The sequence below is a fragment of the Lissotriton helveticus genome, chromosome 11, assembly GCF_964261635.1.
Source record: "Lissotriton helveticus chromosome 11, aLisHel1.1, whole genome shotgun sequence".
NCBI lineage: Eukaryota > Metazoa > Chordata > Amphibia > Caudata > Salamandridae > Lissotriton > Lissotriton helveticus.
This window is the reverse complement of record NC_136072.1, coordinates 265,896,610-265,916,054: the sequence shown is the minus strand read 5'-3', so window position 1 is coordinate 265,916,054 and position 19,445 is coordinate 265,896,610. Positions and strand designations below refer to the sequence as shown.

General features: G+C 43.4%; 1 protein-coding gene across 8 annotated transcripts in view; it reads left to right on the top strand.

The window, feature by feature from the left end:
* Positions 1-19,445, top strand: part of CAB39 (calcium binding protein 39) — a 197,586-nt gene that overhangs the window by 150,727 nt on the left and 27,414 nt on the right. For all 8 annotated transcript variants that reach the window (XM_078668134.1, XM_078668131.1, XM_078668137.1 and 5 more), the window contains one exon: positions 6,895-6,960. In XM_078668134.1, the coding sequence (XP_078524260.1) occupies positions 6,895-6,960 (66 nt within the window). The remainder of the gene's footprint in view (positions 1-6,894; positions 6,961-19,445) is intronic.

The window sequence follows — 19,445 nt, the reverse complement described above, 5'->3', positions numbered from 1 at the left end:
AAGTCTATTCGACATTCTGATCAATTGTTTGTTAACTACGGATCGATCAGAACTGGCCATGCAGCATCGAAACGGTCCATTTCCAGGTGGATCGTTTCGTGTATCAAACTTGCTTACCAATTGGCGCAGAAACCTCTGGTTTTTACTCCTAAAGCGCATTCCACTAGAGGTAGAGCGGCCACGGCGGCTTACCTACATGATGTGCCCATGTCTGAGATTTGTAAAGCGGCGACCTGGAGGTCTGTCCATACATTTACCAGACATTACTGTCTAGATTCTGACACGAGAGCAGATACCCAGGTGGGCCAGGCCTCCCTGAGGAATCTGTTTAACAGCTGAGTTATTTGGCTGTTATTGCTTGGTTGGGTCATGTACTTCTCATTTACCTGCAGGTGGTTGATGGGCTTGCTATTCTATTCAGTGCTTATGACTATTGATGAGGATCCCCTGGAAGAGAAGGATAAGTTACTTACCTGTAATCCTAGTTCTCTTCCAGGGGTATCCTCATCAAAGTCATAAGCAACCCACCCGCCTCCCCATTGTTTTGCAATGCAGCCTGAGGGCTAACAATGTCTATTTACAAGCAATTTTCAAGATTTATGAGTGGTCTACTCATTAAAACACAAAGTTCAAAGGTTATATGACCTAATGTGTTTTTCTTTTACTTCCTTACTAATTGCAGTGCATGTATATGCGTTTACATTGTTTTAGCCTCAGTTATGGAGCTGCATTGGTGTGAGAAAAATAATATATGTACATACATATATGTGGAGCGAGATATGTGTTTTTACATATATATTTTTATATTGTTTCCAGGGTCCCGCACATGGGCGGGAATATTCAGTGCTTATGACTTTGATGAGGATACCCCTGGAAGAGAACTAGGATTACAGGTAAGTAACTTATCCTTACTTACTTACACTAACACTTTTTCTCATAGAGGATCCATCTAATCACAGATTCCTCCTCCCTCTGCAGTATCAGCTCTTCACCCTAAAGCCTGTTAAATGTCTGCACACTGGTCACACATTGATCAGTCGTGGTTCCACTTTTTTGTGCAGATATACTTAAAATTAAACTGATGCCAGCTTGCTGGTGTGGCGCCTTTATAGGTACTACGCATATCACTTCTGGTGCGGAGCCACGCGACAACACCTATAGGCCCTCAGAGTTACTGTTCATCATTTTTCGGAACCAGTCGGATGCCCGGGGAGTATTCTAGGGAAATCTACAGTTACCCTCTACCAGAAAAAGTGTTACTGAAGGTAAGTAAGTTGTTCATCAGGACCAAGTGAAAGAGGAGGAGCAGAACAATGCTTGTAGTAGATACTGTGTGAGCTTGACAGATAAGGAACCTTTGTTTATACAGTTAGGAGCTTGTCACATCAGAAAGGGAGGTCCTATCATGCAGTCATTATGAGGGCATCTTTGAGCCCTATTCTCACCATGTAATCTGATAAGGATTTCTCTGAGAAACTTTGTCCCACAATAAAAAATTAATTTATTTCTATCACTGCTAAAACTAAATCTTAAAATCATGCATGATTGATTTGATTTGATTTGATTTGATTTTAGGTTTTCTAGAGCGCGCAGCTACCCTAGGGCATCCCGGCGCTAAAAAAGAGACCACGGTACTGAGGGAAGGAAGGGTCAGGGAGGCGAGCTCAGGGGAAAAGTAGGGTTTTTAGGCGTTTCCTAAACCTGAGGTGGTTATGTTCTTGCCTCATGGGAGAGAGGAAGGGCGTTCCAAAGTTTAGGGGCATTATAGGAGAACAGGCGACCGCCTGTTCTAGCCTTCCTAATTCTAGGGACATTGGCGAGGGAAAGAGAGTTGGATCTTAATTGTCGAGTTGACTGTTGTTGAGTCACAAGTGTCCTCAGAATGGGAGGGCCTTCATTGTGCAAAATTCTATGAGTAATGCACAGGGTCTTGAAATTGACCCTGTCCTTTACTGGCAACCAGTGCAGGCTTCTGAGAGCTGGTTTGGCCGATTTCCTCGCTGAGGTTCCTGTGAGGATTCTAGCCGCCGCATTCTGTGCGCATTGAAGTCTATGGACGACCGAGGCTGGGGCCCCCAAATACAGGGCATTTCCATAGTCCAATCTGGAGTTCACGAGCCCCTGCAGCAGGAGTTTCCTGGACTGGGGCGGGAGTAGATGTAGAATCTTTCGAGCCATCTATCAGGCCGAAGCAGGTTCCCGCCGTTTTTCTCGCCTGAGTTTTGAAACTTAAATCCTGGTCAAGCCATATCCCTAAGCTCTTGACTTCAGATTTGGGAATAGGTGGTGTTCCCATGCATGGTGGCCAAGGAAGGGATGTGGGGATTTTGTTGGAGGTTCCTAAGAGGAGTATTTCAGATTTCTCCCCATTTAGTTTTAACCTTGATTCGCACATCCATTGATGCACCTTCTCCAGACAGCTGCTCAGATTGGACAAGGCGTTGTCTGATTGGTTAAGGGAGACGACAAGCTGGGTGTCATCAGCATACATTATTGATTTAATGCCAAATGGCTTGACAACATCCTCAAGGGGAGCCATGTAAACATTAAAAAGTGTGGGGCTCAGGGAAGAACCCTGAGGCACACCACACCTAAGAGACTGAGCATTGGAGACGGAATACCCGTCAGCAACTTGAAAGGACCTGTCTTTGAGAAAGGATGAGATCCAGGCCAAAGCGGAATCCGCCACTCCTATCAGACCAAGGCGCTGGACAAGGGTTGCATGGTCCACCGTGTCGAAGGCGGCACTCAGGTCGAGGAGGATCACTGCCACTGATCCTCCTACGTCCAATATGCCCCTAGCTTCTTCGACCACGGCTAACAATGCGGTGTCAGTCCCTTGTCCTGGTCTAAAGCCTGTCTGGGACATGCAGAGAAGATGGTTGGTCTCTAAAAATTCCGAAAGTTGACGATTTGCTACTCATTCGGCTATTTTACTCATAGCTGGTAGCAATGAGATTGGTCTAAAATTGGAAAGATCTGTGGGATCTAAGTGCGGTTTTTTTATGAGAGCCTTGACTGTGGCTTTTTTCCAGTTTGCCGGGACTATACCGTTTTCAAAGGAGGCGTTGATCAACTTAGTAAAGAGGGGAGCAATAGTGGGAGCAACTAGCTTCAATTTACTAATAGGGGCTGGGTCTGATGGGGAACCACTTTTGACTTTCTGTAAAACGTTGAGAAACGTTTCAGAGGAGATTTGGGAGAAAAAGGTTAATCTCGGGGTGTCTTGGAAGGGGGAGGAACCAAGGAATGCTTGAGCGGTAGATGGAGCTGGAAGGGAAGACAGGATTTTAGTGATTTTTGCCGAAAAGAAATCTGCCATTTGGTTACATTTTGCGCCATCCATGTCTGGGGATGATGGAGGGTCTTGTATTTTGGTGAGGAGTTTCACTATTCGATAGGTCTCTTTCGCGGAATTAGCGGCTGAGGCTATTTGCTCCTCAAAGTAGGAGGCCTGCGCAGTTTTTAATGTGTTTTTATAAAGCCTAATATGGGTTCTATAGTCGCTTTTGTCATCTGTGTTCCAGTTCTTTCTCCACTGGCGTTCAAGCCTCTTGCCCTTCCTTCTTAATTCACAAAGTTCTCCAGTGAACCATGGTAGTTTGGACGATTTCCTACTGGAAGGGGGGGTTTTAAGAGGTAAGACTGAGTCGAGGGAGTCTTTTATCCAATTATGAAGTTGGATTTCAGCTGACGAGGGATTAGGGTCTACTAAAGGTAGAGAGGAAGTCAGCGCGTGATCCCATAAGATTGTGTCCAGTTTTTTCCAGGGACGAGAAGGGACTCGAGGAAGGGGGGTGTCAGACGATTTGCCTGGAAGTTGAAGTTTAAAAGGGACCAAAAAGTGGTCTGACCAGGGAAGGGGCAGAGGGGATTGTACAGTGAGTGTGGAAAGGTTGGAGAAGATGGGGTCCAGTAGCCGTCCTTTCGTATGGGTGGGTTCATTGTTGAGTAGATGAAGATCAAGGGAGGCCAAATCGGCTTGTAAGTCAGTGGCGAGTTTGTTGCCTTGATCATTGAAGTGGAGATTTAAGTCTCCAAGGATTGTGAAGTTTGGGGTCACACAAGCACGAGAAGAGATGGCGTCCATGAGTGAGTCTATGAAACACCCTACCTGTCCTGGAGGGCGGTAGATTAGGGCCCCAGAAACTGTCGTAGATGGCGGCAGATGAAGGGAGAACAGAGCGTTTTCACTATCTAGAATGGGACTATCTTTAAGCTGGCATGAAAGATTGTCACGATAGATAATTGCAATACCCCCACCGATACCCTTTGGTCTATTTAGTGTTTTAATGAGTTATCCGGGAGGAAGTGCTTGATTGATGTCCGGATCTGTGCTAGGGGACAGCCACGTTTCTGTCAAGAACAGGACATCTAAGTCCGACTCTGATAGTAGTAGGTGAATTTCTGTCTGATGCTTTGGGAGTGACCTACAATTAAGCAGGGCCATCTCAAGATAAACTGGTTCGGGTTGGGGGGATAGGGATAACCTGTAGTCGCAGTTTGGGCAGCTAATAAGATCGGTCTCCGGAATGATAGTTCCATTACATCTAATGTTTACTGGCTCCCTGAGCTGGTACAGAGTATCTAGTGAATATTTCAATCGAAGGCAGTTATGACCAGCCTGGGGTATGGGCTCAGGGCTCGGTCTGGCGCGGACGGGCGCAGACGGGCTTGCCTTAGGCGCGCCTTCGGCGCTCCCGCTGCGCTCGTCCGCTGCGCTTGCGTGGAATGCACATTATATGGCGGGATGGAGGTGGGCGTGGCCTAGCAAGTGGGCGTGGCCTCGCGTTACCGGCGATGGCGTCCGGTGTTTGCCCTTTCTGACAGCGCTAAAATCCGCTGTTTTGTGGGTGCCTGCTGGCGGGAAAAGTCTCAGCTAGACTCAGGTAAGTGCAGTAATTTGGAACAAAGACTCATTCAGAATAAGACTTGTCACACTTGGGGATAGAGGGAATGGTTAAACTACACCAGAAACAAGTCTGTTCATCAGGGGCAATCTTTCCCAAGTTTTATAATTTGTATCTACCATAAGGAAATGACTTCTGTGCAGGGCATCAGACACTGCCCACCCAGTGGCAAGTGAAGTAAAAAAGTAGATTCAGCTGGCAGTAGGGGTTGTAGTGGGAGTAGTTACTCGGTCGATGTGTTGCCGATTCTCAAGCACTCCTATCAATATGAATGTATCACATGGAGGAAATTAAACAACTTTGTGAACATCTTTGTCAGCCTTCATGTAAACGAGTTAAAAATATTATGCAGTAGGACGGGGAAAAAATTCAAACTTTTGTATAAGAATCCTGTTTGCGGCTGACGAATATTAGGTGGTATGCATGGATATTTCTTAATAAGTTCGGCAAACGCTGAAAGAAATAGAAAATAAGCACTGCCTTGCCATGGGAGCCATTCAAAACCAGCACCCCTTTTTACCGTGGGACAGACCCTTAAATCTTTTTTTGCCACAGGTCGTCTCTACTTTTCAAGTCAGTCTTAAATTACCTTTCTTCCCCCCACAACCGCAGTCTGCAGAAAGGGCATGGCAACTGCTTGTTGCTTGTGCACAGCTACACCTGGCAACCCAATTTCAAAATTTGCCATTGCCTTGCGGATTTTAAAAAGCATTAAAATTTGTATGCCAAAACAAAAAACACAGTACACTGTGCCTAGGACCCATTCTGCAAGGCAGAAAGGAGCCACCACGTGGTACCCGGGCAGTATCCTGTTAGCAGATATCTGCAACGCTAGCCACACATTCATCAATCACTACTTTGTGTTCATTCATTCCCAACAAGAAGCACACTCTGACAAACGGTACATAAAACATATGGTGCAAACAAAAAACATTTACTTAATTGGTTTGCAACTTGTAGTGCTGCAGACCTACATGCGCCCTAAACTCCTTCCCAGTTGTGAGGGCACAGTAACACGTATGCATCCTTCATTAATGCTCTTTTGCCACTTCACATGTAAAAAAAATTAGCAAACTGAAGTGTAGTCTGTGTCCTGATGTATTAGAGGTTATCGAGAATCACATCAAAACTAGTCCTCACTCTCTGAAGAAAAAAAAATTGGTAGCATTCTGGGCCCAGTACAAGTTGGCAGGAGTATGGATAGCATCTACATCCCAACAAGTAGACCAATTGTTACTAGTAGGTGAGGTTTTCCTTGTAAGGGATAGGAACTTTGGCTGGGTAATGCAGTAAAATTCACTATACACATTCCTCAGATGGACATACTTGCGTACATCCTTAGATCCATGGTCATTAAACAAGTGAGCGATAAACCACCTCTAAGTGGGACATTACTACATTTTTTTATCAATCTGCAATACTTTAAAATCGACACCGAACTGTAACATCTCTTTAAACTTTGATTTTGTAAGTAAATATATGTATAATATAAACACTGTCAAATCTTGTGTGCGCACGCACACCCTCCTTCTCCTCTTCCCCCTCCCGCCCTACGTGGGTGCTAACCTCTTTAGTTGTAGGGGGTTGGCACAGTGTAGATTAACTCCATTGCTGTTGCTTTTTTCATATCGATATGTGCTGTGTTCAAGCTGCATGGGGAGAGGGCAAGGTGTATCCCTAGTATAAAGGGAAACCTGATGTTTGGACTCAGCCCAGACTCCCATTGTCATGTCTCACCAGATTCAGGAGGAAATTGTTCAGATAGTGGTACAGGAAGTAGGCAAGGCTACTGTTCACCTGTTCACAGTGCTGTTTTGTTTAGTTCTGTACCCAAGATTGATTTTGCATCTGTTATTACAATATGGTACTGGGGGACATTTTTAAGGGTGCATAATTCATATTTGAAAATGTAGTAAAAAGTTTGAGAGCAGACTGGTAAATGAAGCACTACTTCCAATTGAATTTTTTCCTTCTGTTTGTATAGTTCTTTAGTGAATACGAGAAATTGCTGCATTCAGAAAATTATGTTACAAAAAGGCAGTCACTCAAGGTAAGATATTTTTTTGTATTGGTTTATGTACTCAAAACACCAGCCTTTTACTGACAGTTAAATACAAGGATTTAGTCATCCCTGGATTATGTGTGTGCCTTTGTTTTAGCTATGCTTGTGCAACTCCCTTAAATCAATCACCTCTGACTGTGTATGTATGCAACAGATTACATAGGGGAAACCTTGCTACAAAGCTGTACACTAAACAGGGATTACAGCTGAGATGAAGACTTGGGGTCTCCGAATCATTTAACTAAAAGGTCCTCTCTAACAACGTCCAAGCAGTGATATTAAATTATTATAATACTTTATTATACTTGCCAGCGATTTGTTGTTTCATGGTTTTAAGAGCTTGAATGTTTATAAGTATAATGTAAATTAGACTTTACACCCTGTTAAAAAATCTTTGAAGTCGTTTTAAGAGAAAATAGTTTGTGAAGCTTCTAATACCCGCTCTTTATCTTTTCTTCTAAGTTCTTTCTGGGACTACCTTGAGTGTCCCAGAACGTTCATTGAAAGAAGACAATGTCTGTAAAAGCAAATATTTTCTCCTTTAGGGCAATTGGGGATAATATTCGATTGACAGCCTGATTGTTGTCACTACTTTGAGCTCTAGGAGATCTGAACAGATCCGGACTTAAACCCTACATGACCAATTGTGTTTGGGGAAATGTATTACTGAAGTAAACCTTTTTTGAACTGCCATAGTAGTCTGCCCACAGTCTTAAAGCTCCGCAGAGTATTTCTTTTCTGAGATGAGGTGTGATGTAACAATGGCACTAGATTTTAAACTGGAGTTGCATAAATAAATAATCTCTTGCAGAGTCTACATTATTATCCTTCCCAGTTTTTTACGATGAATCTTTTCTAGATTTACATGCTGTACAATATTCCGACATCTACTGGTTGGATGCGGAATAGTCTCTTCTGTATTGGGTTTGAAATAGTGTCTTCGGTACATCATGATTCAGATAGTGCTATGCCTTACTATGACAGGATGATAAGTATTCTTTCTGGGCCTGCATAACATGTGCAAGGAGGGTTCTTTTATAATATGTGCAACATCCCAGACTCTGGATCATTCAGCTGACGTGGCTGGTTATTCCTAATATGTTTACTATGACAAGTGTTTACTGTGGTGCACTATGGCGGAGGTTTATGCCTAATGTGGTGTGCTAAGTACACTCTCACCCGTAGTTACTGCTTGTCCTCACTACCTGTGTTGTTTACCACAGTGGCCCAATTGGCCTAATGATTTCTGTAATCCCTGTGACATCATGACAAGTGCCTGGTGGCACAGGGAATATACGTGAGGGTGTTCTAATGTGTTTTATGGATAATACAAAGGTTATTTTTATATAACCTTGTGTGGAGTTTCTTTTGTAGTGTGCCTAGTGTGTTGCGCAAACACTTTACTAATTGTCTCTGGGATAACCTTGACTGCTCGTGCCAAGCTACCAATGGGGTGAGCAGGGGTTATCTTCAGCGTGCAACTACCTTGCCTTGACTAGAGTGGTGGTTTCTGTCTGGCTTAGGCACATACCCTAGCCAACCAGAAAACCCATTTCTAACAGTTATTCACCACCTTCCACAGCAGTAAATGTAAATGTATTTCGATTTATATAGCGCACTAATCACCCAGGGGTCTCAAGGCGCTTGCTTAGGGAACCCGTCCTGGTATTCACCTGTGAGAAACCCCGGCAGGTAGTGGAGATTAAGCAAGCTATTGCCCAGAGTCGCAGAGTGTGACCCCGTGAGTCGAGTAGGCACCGGAGCGAGAATTGTCGAGTCCGTGGAATTTTTGAGCCTGAGACCCGCCAAGGCGGGGAATCGAACCCTGGTCCACGGCTGATCTCAGCTTCCGGGTCTGCCGCCTCTAACCACTGAGCCACCCTTCTCCAGTATCAGTAGAGTACACAGAATTCTTATCCATGCAGGCAAAACCATCGCCAAAACATCTAACATCTGCTCCAGGCACAGCAAGCAAACATTTGTGCTCATTAACAACCCTTAAAAGACTAAGTGTCCGGCTCCTAGCATAAACAGCATTGATCAACATGCCATTCAGTGGAGAAAGCCTTACCGGAACCTCAGTGGATGATTCTTACAAAGGGTGAAAAAAAGTCAATGACACAGCAAATGAGATGGCATTAAAATCGAGAGGGGCATTCAGAGGCTAATTTTACGAGAGAAGGATTGTCTATGGACGAGGGGGCTTACAACCAGTCACCCCAAAGTCGCTTTCATACTGCAAGCTCTTGAACAAAGCATGCTGGTGCAGTTGCAATGCTGGATGGGGGACGCAAGACTACAGCCCTTTTGAGGAAGGGCAAGAGTAACTGGGGCCAACCCGTGAGGGACCGGAGGCTCAAACAAGCGACTTCTCCCAAAATGAGCTACTACACACAACACATCTAGGAAGTAGAATCACAGACATGTGGAGACCCATAACCTCCACCAAATGAACACTAAACATTATAAAACATGAAAATTACATGGAACTAATACAGCAGCCGCCACAAATCAGGCCAGAAACAAAGATCTTGCATCAAGGACGAGGAACAGCGATTACAACACTATGTCAAAGACCAGCTAAACAAATGGGCTATAGAGCAGGTACATGGATGGGGAAAAAAAACGAAGTATTGTACTTTATTTACCTTCTAGTGCCCAAAGCGGCCGAGACATTCAGCCCAATTGTAGACCTGTAGCCAGTTCATACAGCCTCAAAGCAAATTCAAGGTGACAATACTCCAAGAGGTCGTTCCTCTATTTCAAAAGGTGACTACCATAGACCTCAAAGCGGCTACTTGCACGTTCCCATGAATGCAAGGCACAAGAAGTTCTTGAGGTTCGTTGTGAGGGATAAAATACCAGTTCAGGATAAAAACAAGAGTTTTTACAAAGTGTGTAACTAGTTGCAGTACACTTCGAGACAGAGCATACACGTATACCCATACCTTTGCCATTGGCCATAATTATGAACATGCTGCATGACCTGGGTTTCTCTCTAAACATAGAAAATTCATCCCCAGCTCTACATAGGGAAAAGAAATACTGGGGTCGAGATGAAATCCACAGCCTTCGCTGTGCAAAAAAGTCTTGGCTATAACAGCGCAGACTCTCCATTAACAGAAGGGGCAATTTCTGATAGTGAAGAAACTACTGGGCATGATGGCTTCTAGCGTTACAGTTATCCCTTATTACAGGCATCATATGAGGCCTCCCTAGGAGTGGTAGCAAAGTCAGTGGTCACAGGCAGCAAGAGTTGGGACGATCTAGTGGATGTTAGAGTAAATAGACCGGAAAATACAGTGGTGGAGCATAGGGAATATCCACATAAACAGACTTTCAACTCCCATGCGATAACCATCACAACCGATGTGCCCCTTATAGGTTGTCGTGATCATATAGGGAAGGTAAACATCAGGGGCTTATGAAGCCCATAGATGCAATACAGCACCATAAATGTGTTGAAAATGAAGATCGTCTCTTTTAGACATGAAGCCCTTCCAAACATATATAGAGGGGAAAACCGATCTGATTCAAGTAGGCAACCTAACCACAATGTTTTACCTCAACAAACTGGAAAGCATGGCCTCACCCATTGTCCCAACAGGTATAAGCAGTATGGAAATGTCCATACAGAGAAGGATTACCATAATAGCTATTCACATACCAGTAATGCAAAATAACCAGATAGATAAGCAGAGCAGACAGACAAGGCCTCTCTCAAGAATTGGAACTAAAGCAATGGATAGTAGAGGACATTTTCAGGCTATAGGGCACACCACAAGCAGACCTCTTCAAAACCAGAGACAACGGAAAAAATAAAAACTGAGCAATCAGGTTTCAACTCCACTGCTCTGCAGGGAATGTAATGTCAGTGAAATTTGCATAAACTTTTCCACCAATCCCGTCAATACCTCTTGTACTTGAAAAATGCCATCAAACGTAGGTGACACTAATCCTGATTGCTCCCCAATGGACTAAGCAGACATGGTTTTCAGACCTGGTGGAAATGGCACTGGACAGAGGGATTTCAAAAACACAAATTGCCATCTCCCCACAAATTACTTGGGTATAAATCCATCTACCATCCTACATGTATCCATCCAGAACTACGCTCTAGAGGTCATCAAATCCTTACGTGGCAAACACTGCAGATCGCGGAAAGGAATCAAATCCTTTTGTTATTTAACCCTCACACACCCTATTGGTGTCATGCTTCATCATCGGGTTCACCCTGACTCCTAAAGGTCAGGGTGGGCTCGACCGTATTTCAGGGAGCTTTTAAGAGTTGTAGGCCAGGGGGACTTCAAGATAAAAATCCTACTTCGTTCCCCAGGTATCCCTTTTATTCTCGGGGACGTAGTGGATATTAAAAAACAGTAAAAACTGGTCTTTCTTGGAGTAATGGTCCTATGACCCTAATAATCTGCCAACATGTTTCAGCCCAAAAACCGTAATGGCCTTCAAGGATACTGGGTTTTCATCAGGGCTCAAATGGGTCCCTCCCTGGCGTTGACAGTAAATATATATATATATATATATGTATGTATGTATGTATGTATGTATATATATGTATATATGTATATATATGTATATATGTATATATATATGTATATATGTGTATATGTGTATATATGTATATATATGTATATATGTATATATATGTATGTATGTATATATATGTATATATATGTGTATATATATATGTATATGTATGTATATGTATATGTATGTATATGTATATATATGTATATATATGTATGTATATATATGTATATGTATGTATATATATATATATATATATATATATATATCACACACCACAGAGAAGATCATCTCCTTTAAAGCTGAGGATGGCAACGCAGGCGCTTTCACTTGTCCATCAATATTGGAGCAGCTCAACACGTTTCAAACAAAAAGTTCTTGATCACGAGCCTGAAGACTAAAGAACACAAACAGCTGTGGAGAGCACACATTTCCTTTTATTAACGCTCTCGCCCCAGTGGGCGTGTTGCCTGCCTTATTCTGGCGCTATCAATTCTGGTCTCTGTAGTGCTCTGCATACTAATCAATCCAGGTTGATGCTGTTTTGTGTCCCAATATATCATAAAAAGGGGACAATACTTATCCTTCAGGTACGAGAATAATTCTGCCTGTAAGGGAAACACAAAAAGCAACACATACCAATTAAACAATTCAGTAATCGTAGATGTGTGTGTGACGGCACCCATCATGCAAGGGTGCTCATATTCCAAAGGTTGTCTAATCACTAGTGTGTGATAGTGACCCTGAGCTCAAATTCTTTCATTAGATCACATCTCGCCCAATAGGCGGTGTTCTTGAACTGCCACACATTTTTTATTGTATTCTCATTAATGCATATCTCCTTGTAATAATCAAAGATGCTCAACCACACCAACTCATGTCCGGTCAATACATTTCATTCATTAATCGTATGTCATACAAATCGGTGCGTACATCACATGTACAATAGTAGTTAAAAGGAGTCATGTTTGGTTCAATAACAAAGGGTGCCTAAATTCCAAATGGTGTGTTCAGTGGCGCTTAAAAACCCTTACCCTAATCGGAGAAACAACTGACATCTCATGGATAAAGGCGCGGTCAGCCTTGTAGTCACACGCTGTTGGGAGAGGGAGTAAAACTACAGCGTTAGGCTCCCGCTGACATTATACAAATAGCACGCACATTACCATAATCCGATGTGGCAGTAGTGAAACCGACTTACTACCTCAAAGGTCCTAACCCGTGTGCCATCTATTTGGGCTCCGTATATCCCTGCTCTTGCACCGAGCTGGTCGGAGAGCTCAGATAAAAATCTACAAGCCATCCGGTCTACGTTCCGGATGCAGGTGTGTGTACGGGGCAGGGCTTATGTGGGACGTCATACGTGTAAACAGGACTACAGGATACCCCGGATGCTCATGGGGACTGTAGTTGTGTTTGTGTGCACTACTAAACGGTCATACTCTTAGACCTGAACAAGCACAATACTCAGAGTATATAGTATAGTATTGTTAATATATACTATCTAACTAGCTATGTTAAGTGCAGGGCCGGAGGGAGGAACAGCTGCCTTCTCTTGGGTATGAGATTTCAGGAAGAGTACTCTTAAACCCAATACTCGGAAGAGTCGTGCCAGATTCAGTTATCAACCATATCTCTCATTATAAACTGACACTGAGTCAATTATAGTGTGCTCAACCACATCCCTATAATTACGTGTTGGTTCATGCAATGTTAGCAAGGGAACACCTAAGTTTAAATTGAGGGATTCCGGACATTCACTACCAGATAACTGTTGGTGATCACAGGTAGTGACCCAGTGTGATTAGAGGGTAGACCAGAGTGGATTTGAGAGAGACCGCTCCCATGATCTCATGTATTGATTCAGTTTATGTTCAACATGTTCCATGGTATTGAGTCGTACAGTCCTTGTTTGTCCATCTCCAACTAACCTGCTGGGGGATAAATATGCTTACTTATTTGTTAAACATTGGTTCATGAGTCACATTCTTAAAAAATCATTTGTTGTGAAAATGTTCTTAATTTTTGCATATAGTGTTTATCTTTATAGTATAGCAAAGATTTGTCGTACCACATCGTACCATACCGCAAATGTCTTACCATCTCCCAATTCAGCGCATCAAATGGAGATGTAGACCTACAGACCATTCATGTACTAAACAATAGCGACAACCCCAAAAACTCCACTAAAGTTAAAGAAAAAAATCACATTCATACTCAATTCTGCAATACTACATGCACTTTATGCACTAACCAGGTTGGGGTTTGTGCCAACGTTCATTTCGATGAAGCTCAGATGTGGGCCACCTTCGGGCAGGAGAAATTGCATCAGGCATACAGGTCAAAGGGAGGTGTGAGGGCTGTCAAAGGGATGGAGAATGTATAAAACATTAAACAACGTAATAAAGAAACAGAGCAATATCCCATCGAAATGGGGGCTCACGCACACAGCATACATACACCAGCAACTGGAACTGAGATTATGTTGATAAGGAATGTGTCCCAGGGTGTAGAAAAGATGGACAGGAGAACCAGAAATCCGAATTTTACTAGGTTCCCAGCTGTAATGCGTGACAAACCAACATTCTATTTGTCACCACTAAATGTGTGACGTCAATACAGACCTGTTGTGTCATGCAGAGAGAGTACCTTTTTCCTATTGAAAATGATTGCTCTAAAGAACTGAAATGAACCTACTGAGATACCAGTCTATGGAATGTTGTTCTTTGTTTCTTTATTATATTGTTTCATGTTCTTGGACATTTTCCATCCCTTGGGACAGCACCCGCCTCCCTTTGACCTGTATGGTTGCTGCCATCTCTCCTTCCCATCATTCAGTGCCCTGTAGAAGGCGGCCTACATCTGAGATTCACAGAAACACGCGTCACAGCAAACACCAACCTGGATTCAAAACCAGGATCTATATTTAAAGAGAATATGTTGAATCTATAATTACATGAATGTGTAGGCTATGCTCCCACTTTAAAGAATCTTTGCTCCAACTCCTGTGCTGTTGCCCCAAACTGATCAACGAGCGTTAGCACATACCAGGAAGCTGTTTTTTGTTGGTTGCAGTAACCCCAACCCCCCCCCCCCTCCCCACACACACAAACTCACTTTTTGCCAGATTTCTGAGGCACTTTGACTTCCAATCAGTTTCCCAGTGCCTAGTTCTTTCCCAAAACTGTACCTTTATACCTCCAATTGGAACCTCTGGCCACATGTAAGTTCCTTGTAAAAGGTACCACGAGGACATAGGGCACTGTGACCAGGGAAGGCCTCTGAGGGCTGCAGCTCATATTGTGCCACCCTTTAGAGGTCCAGTACATTAACACATACACACCACCATTGCAGGCTGTATGTTTTAGTGCAGAGAAAAGTGAAGAGTTGACATGTGTGCCATGCCTGCACCCCACTGCTTATGGTATAGGTAAGACACCCCTGTAGCTGGGTGCACTATACCACTGATAAGGGTACAGTTGCATAAGCACTGTACCCCTAGAGTAACTAAGTCCATTCTTAGACATTGTAAGTGCAGTCAAGCCATTGAGAGTATATGGGAGTTTGTCATTACAAACTCCACATCACCATAATGGCTTTACTGACTTCTGGTAAGTTTGGTAGCAAACTTCTCCGCATAATAAACCCACACTGATGCCAGTGTGGGTTTTATTATATAGTGCTCTCAAAGGGTATCTTAGAGATGAACCCTGAAACACGACCAGCCTCTGGTGGGTTCCCTGCACTAGATGGTAGGAGTATGCAAAGCATGTGAATCTACAGCTGTACATGCCAAGAACAGATGCTTACTGGCTAAGTAACATTATCCTTCTGGACCCCTGGGGTGGAAGCCTTCGCTCCCTGAGGCCAGAAACAAAGCCTTTCCTGGGCGGATGTGTTCACACCTCCCCCAGGTCAGGCAGAGCCATCTGTGGCAGAGGAGCTTCAAAGGCCATTCTGCCTTTGTAACAGGACCCCCAGCCTCTCCTGTTATCAGGAGCAGGCCCCATTCTTGTCCCGCCTCCTTTTCAGAGGGAAGAAAGGCAGGAAAAATTAGAACAGCCCAGAAGTTGTGCCAACCTCACCCATCAGGTGGGGGTGGCTAGGTGAAGCCCACTCTTCAGTGTCTGCCATCTTGCAGATGGCAGGCACTCTCCAATCAAGGTTAGGGATTGTGCCCACTCCTCTACGTGGGGTGAGCACACTAACCCGATTGGCTACTGACCTAGAAACCCCTGAATCGCCCCCTAAATACAGTATTTTCCTGAGCCAAGAAGACAGATTCCCGCAACCTACGAAGGAGGACGAAAGATGTCCAGCAGAGGACTTAGCCCCAGCCCTACCGACTTATCTGCAGCTTCCGGAGACCCTGCGCCAAAAGTCACTTTGTCCTGCAGCCTGTTGCCTCCAGAACCCTTAGAAGGACTGACTTCCTTCATAAAGACCGAATCTCCTGTGAACAGCAGCTCTGTTCAAAAGAAACTCTCAAGACCGCCTCTGAGCCTGCTGAGGACAAAGAAACCCGTCGCCAGGACTCACCACTGCACCCAATGCCTACTGCCCAAGTCAGAGTGGTCACTGGTCCCAGCGAGTTCCCCCAGCGCTCCAGAGTCTGAGTCCTCTGAGGGTTGACCCCTCCAGGACTCCCCGACGTTGCCTGCAGTCTCAGCACGGAGACCCCACCCCCCTAACCGTGCCCCCCCCCCCCTCTAACCGTGAGTGGACCGGTATGGTGAAATCTGACCTCAAAAGACACCCCTGCATCTAGCTGCCCTGCTCTCTGGAGAAGAGGACCTGATGTGCACCTATGTCCCTCCTCCCTCCAACTTCCCTGCCCAGATGTTGGTTCCTCCCAGAAGTCTTCCTTGAGGGAGCCTGCAGCCAAAATCCAAACTGGCAACTCCCATTGAAAACAGGGCACCCAATGCCAAAACCCGCCCGTGCCTTCAACGCTGTGGGTGCACCTTGTGTGCTAAACCGGAACCCCTTTTGCCCTGACCCCAAGTTCAGGAGCTTTGCTTCCACAACCTTGCCACCTGCTCATGAGCAGCCACCACCCAGAGGCCCCATATCCCTGTTGGGTAACATTGGGCCTCAGCACTCTGCACCCGAATGCTCTAGTGCCGCTGAGGGTGCTTTGAGAGTGAATCCTTGACCTTGGGGAAACACTGGTTCTAACCCCAGAATACCAACTCCAAAGGGTGCCTCTCCCCACTCTCCTACAGGGCAGCCGACACTGCAGCCGACACTGCTTCAGAGCAGCGATGAAGCTGCTCAGCATGGCATAGCCAGATTGCATTATGTAAGGGATCTTTAAATATCAGTTTGAGAAAGGTCTATAGTCAAGTGAAATTAACAGCAACTGTAGAGCACTATATGTGAATACCACCATTCGAATTAATGGTAGTAGTTGTCGAGAGTAGGTAAACTCACCACCCAAAAGAACAATATTGGATTATGTACTTTATTCAAAAAATATATTTATTTTCTTTTCATAGAGGTATTTCATCTTTATATGACAATAATGTTATATACATATATATATATATATATATATATATATACATATATATATATATATATATATATATTTATTTTCCTTATTTTATATATTCATTTTTCATATGACTAATTTGTAGTTCATGAGCATATAGATTTAAAATCATTTACAAACAGACATTGGACATGGAACACAATGAGTGGTATAGGCAATACGGCAAGGTACCTTGTCCAATGTCTGTTTGTAAATGGATGGTGAGTTTACTTACTCTCGACAACTACTACCATTAATTCTAATGGTGGTATTCACATATAGTGCTCTACAGTTGCTGTTAATTTCTCTTGACTATAGACCTTTCTCAAACTGATTAACTTTCCCTATGTATAGCAAGTGCATCATTAGTATATAGGGGTCCCCTTCTTCTAAAGTGAGGGATCTTTAAATATACCAGGGCTTCAACAACAGTGCTTTCTTCCTGATGCCGCAATTAAGTATGCTAAAAAGGATAAACGTTGATTTTCTTGGTGACCTTGAGAAATGACTTTAGCATTGAAAACAGCAACAAAGTCTCCATTTTGTGCCACGTACATTGATGCCTAGCCTGCCTTTCAGCTTGTGATAGTTAATGTAGAGTTTCTCAAAGCAGAACCTCTTATTCATTCTTCTCAGGTTCCTGGTTGACCTTGTACAAAGTTTAAATATGAATTCATTTTCTTTCTTACACAAAACCTTGGGTATTACATTTTTGCTTCCAAACAGTGAAACTATCGATTTTAAAACAGAATCTTTTTTCCCCTTCGTACTGTGTTTGTATTCATACATCCACTACAATCCAAACCAAAACACATAGATATAAGACATTATCAGTTACAACCCCAATAGCTCTAACTCTTACAAATGCGAGCCCTATTGCATTGCAAATGCTTGTTTTATATTGTTCCTTCCCTTGGTTTTGCCTTCTCCGTATTTTGTTACAAGGGCCCTCTTCTGTCGAGTAGACCCGACAGAGTGATAACATAACCAGCCCACTGGGACCTCCTGACAACAGAGAGGGGGCCAGGTGTTCCGCTCAGAACTGAAAACCTCAGCCTAGCAGTGTGGCTCCTAAAGAAATAGTTTTGTTATTTAGGATTACCTCAGAGAACTATGGAAACTCTAAAAGAATCCAAAAGAGCAACCACAAGGAAATGTTACACAGAAAAATTGAATTAAGTGGTGCAATACCCATAAGTACAAAACGAGTGGCGCAAGAAGCGACCATCTTGAGGTGCCTTACATACCTTGTAGATGAGGGACTTTCTTATACCAAGCTTAAGGTACACTTCTGAACTACAATGTTATAATCAAAAGGGGTCACAGGAAGCTTCTTCTGCAAACCAGTGAGCAAACGTTTTCTCTTAGGGCTAAAAGAATAGCTCCAACAAGCACCGCACCATCACCTTTGTGGAACTTAAAACTGTTACTCGCACAACTAATGAAACCACCATTTGAACCCATGCACAGAACTGGAATTAAATCCCTAGAATTAAATCCCTGGACTTCTGTACGTAACACTAAAATCTGATTTTCTCATAGCCTTCACATCCTCATGAAGTGTATGCTAGCTTCAAGCTCCAACCGCACAAGAATCTTATTTGCAAATGCATAAGGACATAAATGGTGGAGACCCAATCCAAAATGTCTGCCAAACGTTATCTCACACCTCCATGTAAACCAAGGTATTCAAATACTGCCTTTTGTTTTCAAAAGGCAGAAACACATACTGAAATACCACTACTTATGCTACATGTTAGGAAGGCAGTGATTTACTACTTAAAGGAAACAAAGTATTCCAGAAAGGAAACCCTTTATTTGTCTCCTTTGCAGCAGCTACCAAAGGTTCGCCTGTATAAAGGGAACTATCTCCAGATCAATATTCTAAACAATACAGACATGCTATAAAAAAAGCAGTAGTACTACAAGAGAAACCAAGAGCACACTCAACATGGAAAAAGGATCAACACTGGCCTTCAGCACCAATGTTTCTTTCAAGGGCATTTGTATGGCTGCCATATAGTCATCTGTACACATGTTTACAAAACACTACCTGTAGATATTGAAGCCAATAAAGTAGCGAAAGTGGAACAGCCAAGTTCTTAAACATTTATTCGTAAACACAAACTGCTTTCAACCCTTCAAAAATACAGGGAACACCACTACGTAATCTATTCAAAGCATGTGCATCCAGAAAAGATTCACAGTGCAAAATTAAATGCCTACTTGCCGGTAGGTGGAGTTTTGCAGCTTCATGAATTTTCTGTGTTCCAATGATACACAACATTTCTTGGTTGGCAAAAAGAGTATTAGGTATCTCAAATAGAGGCGCAAAGATCTAATTCCTGGGAAGCCAAACAAAACTAAATAAGTCACCGTTGGGTAAAAAAGAATC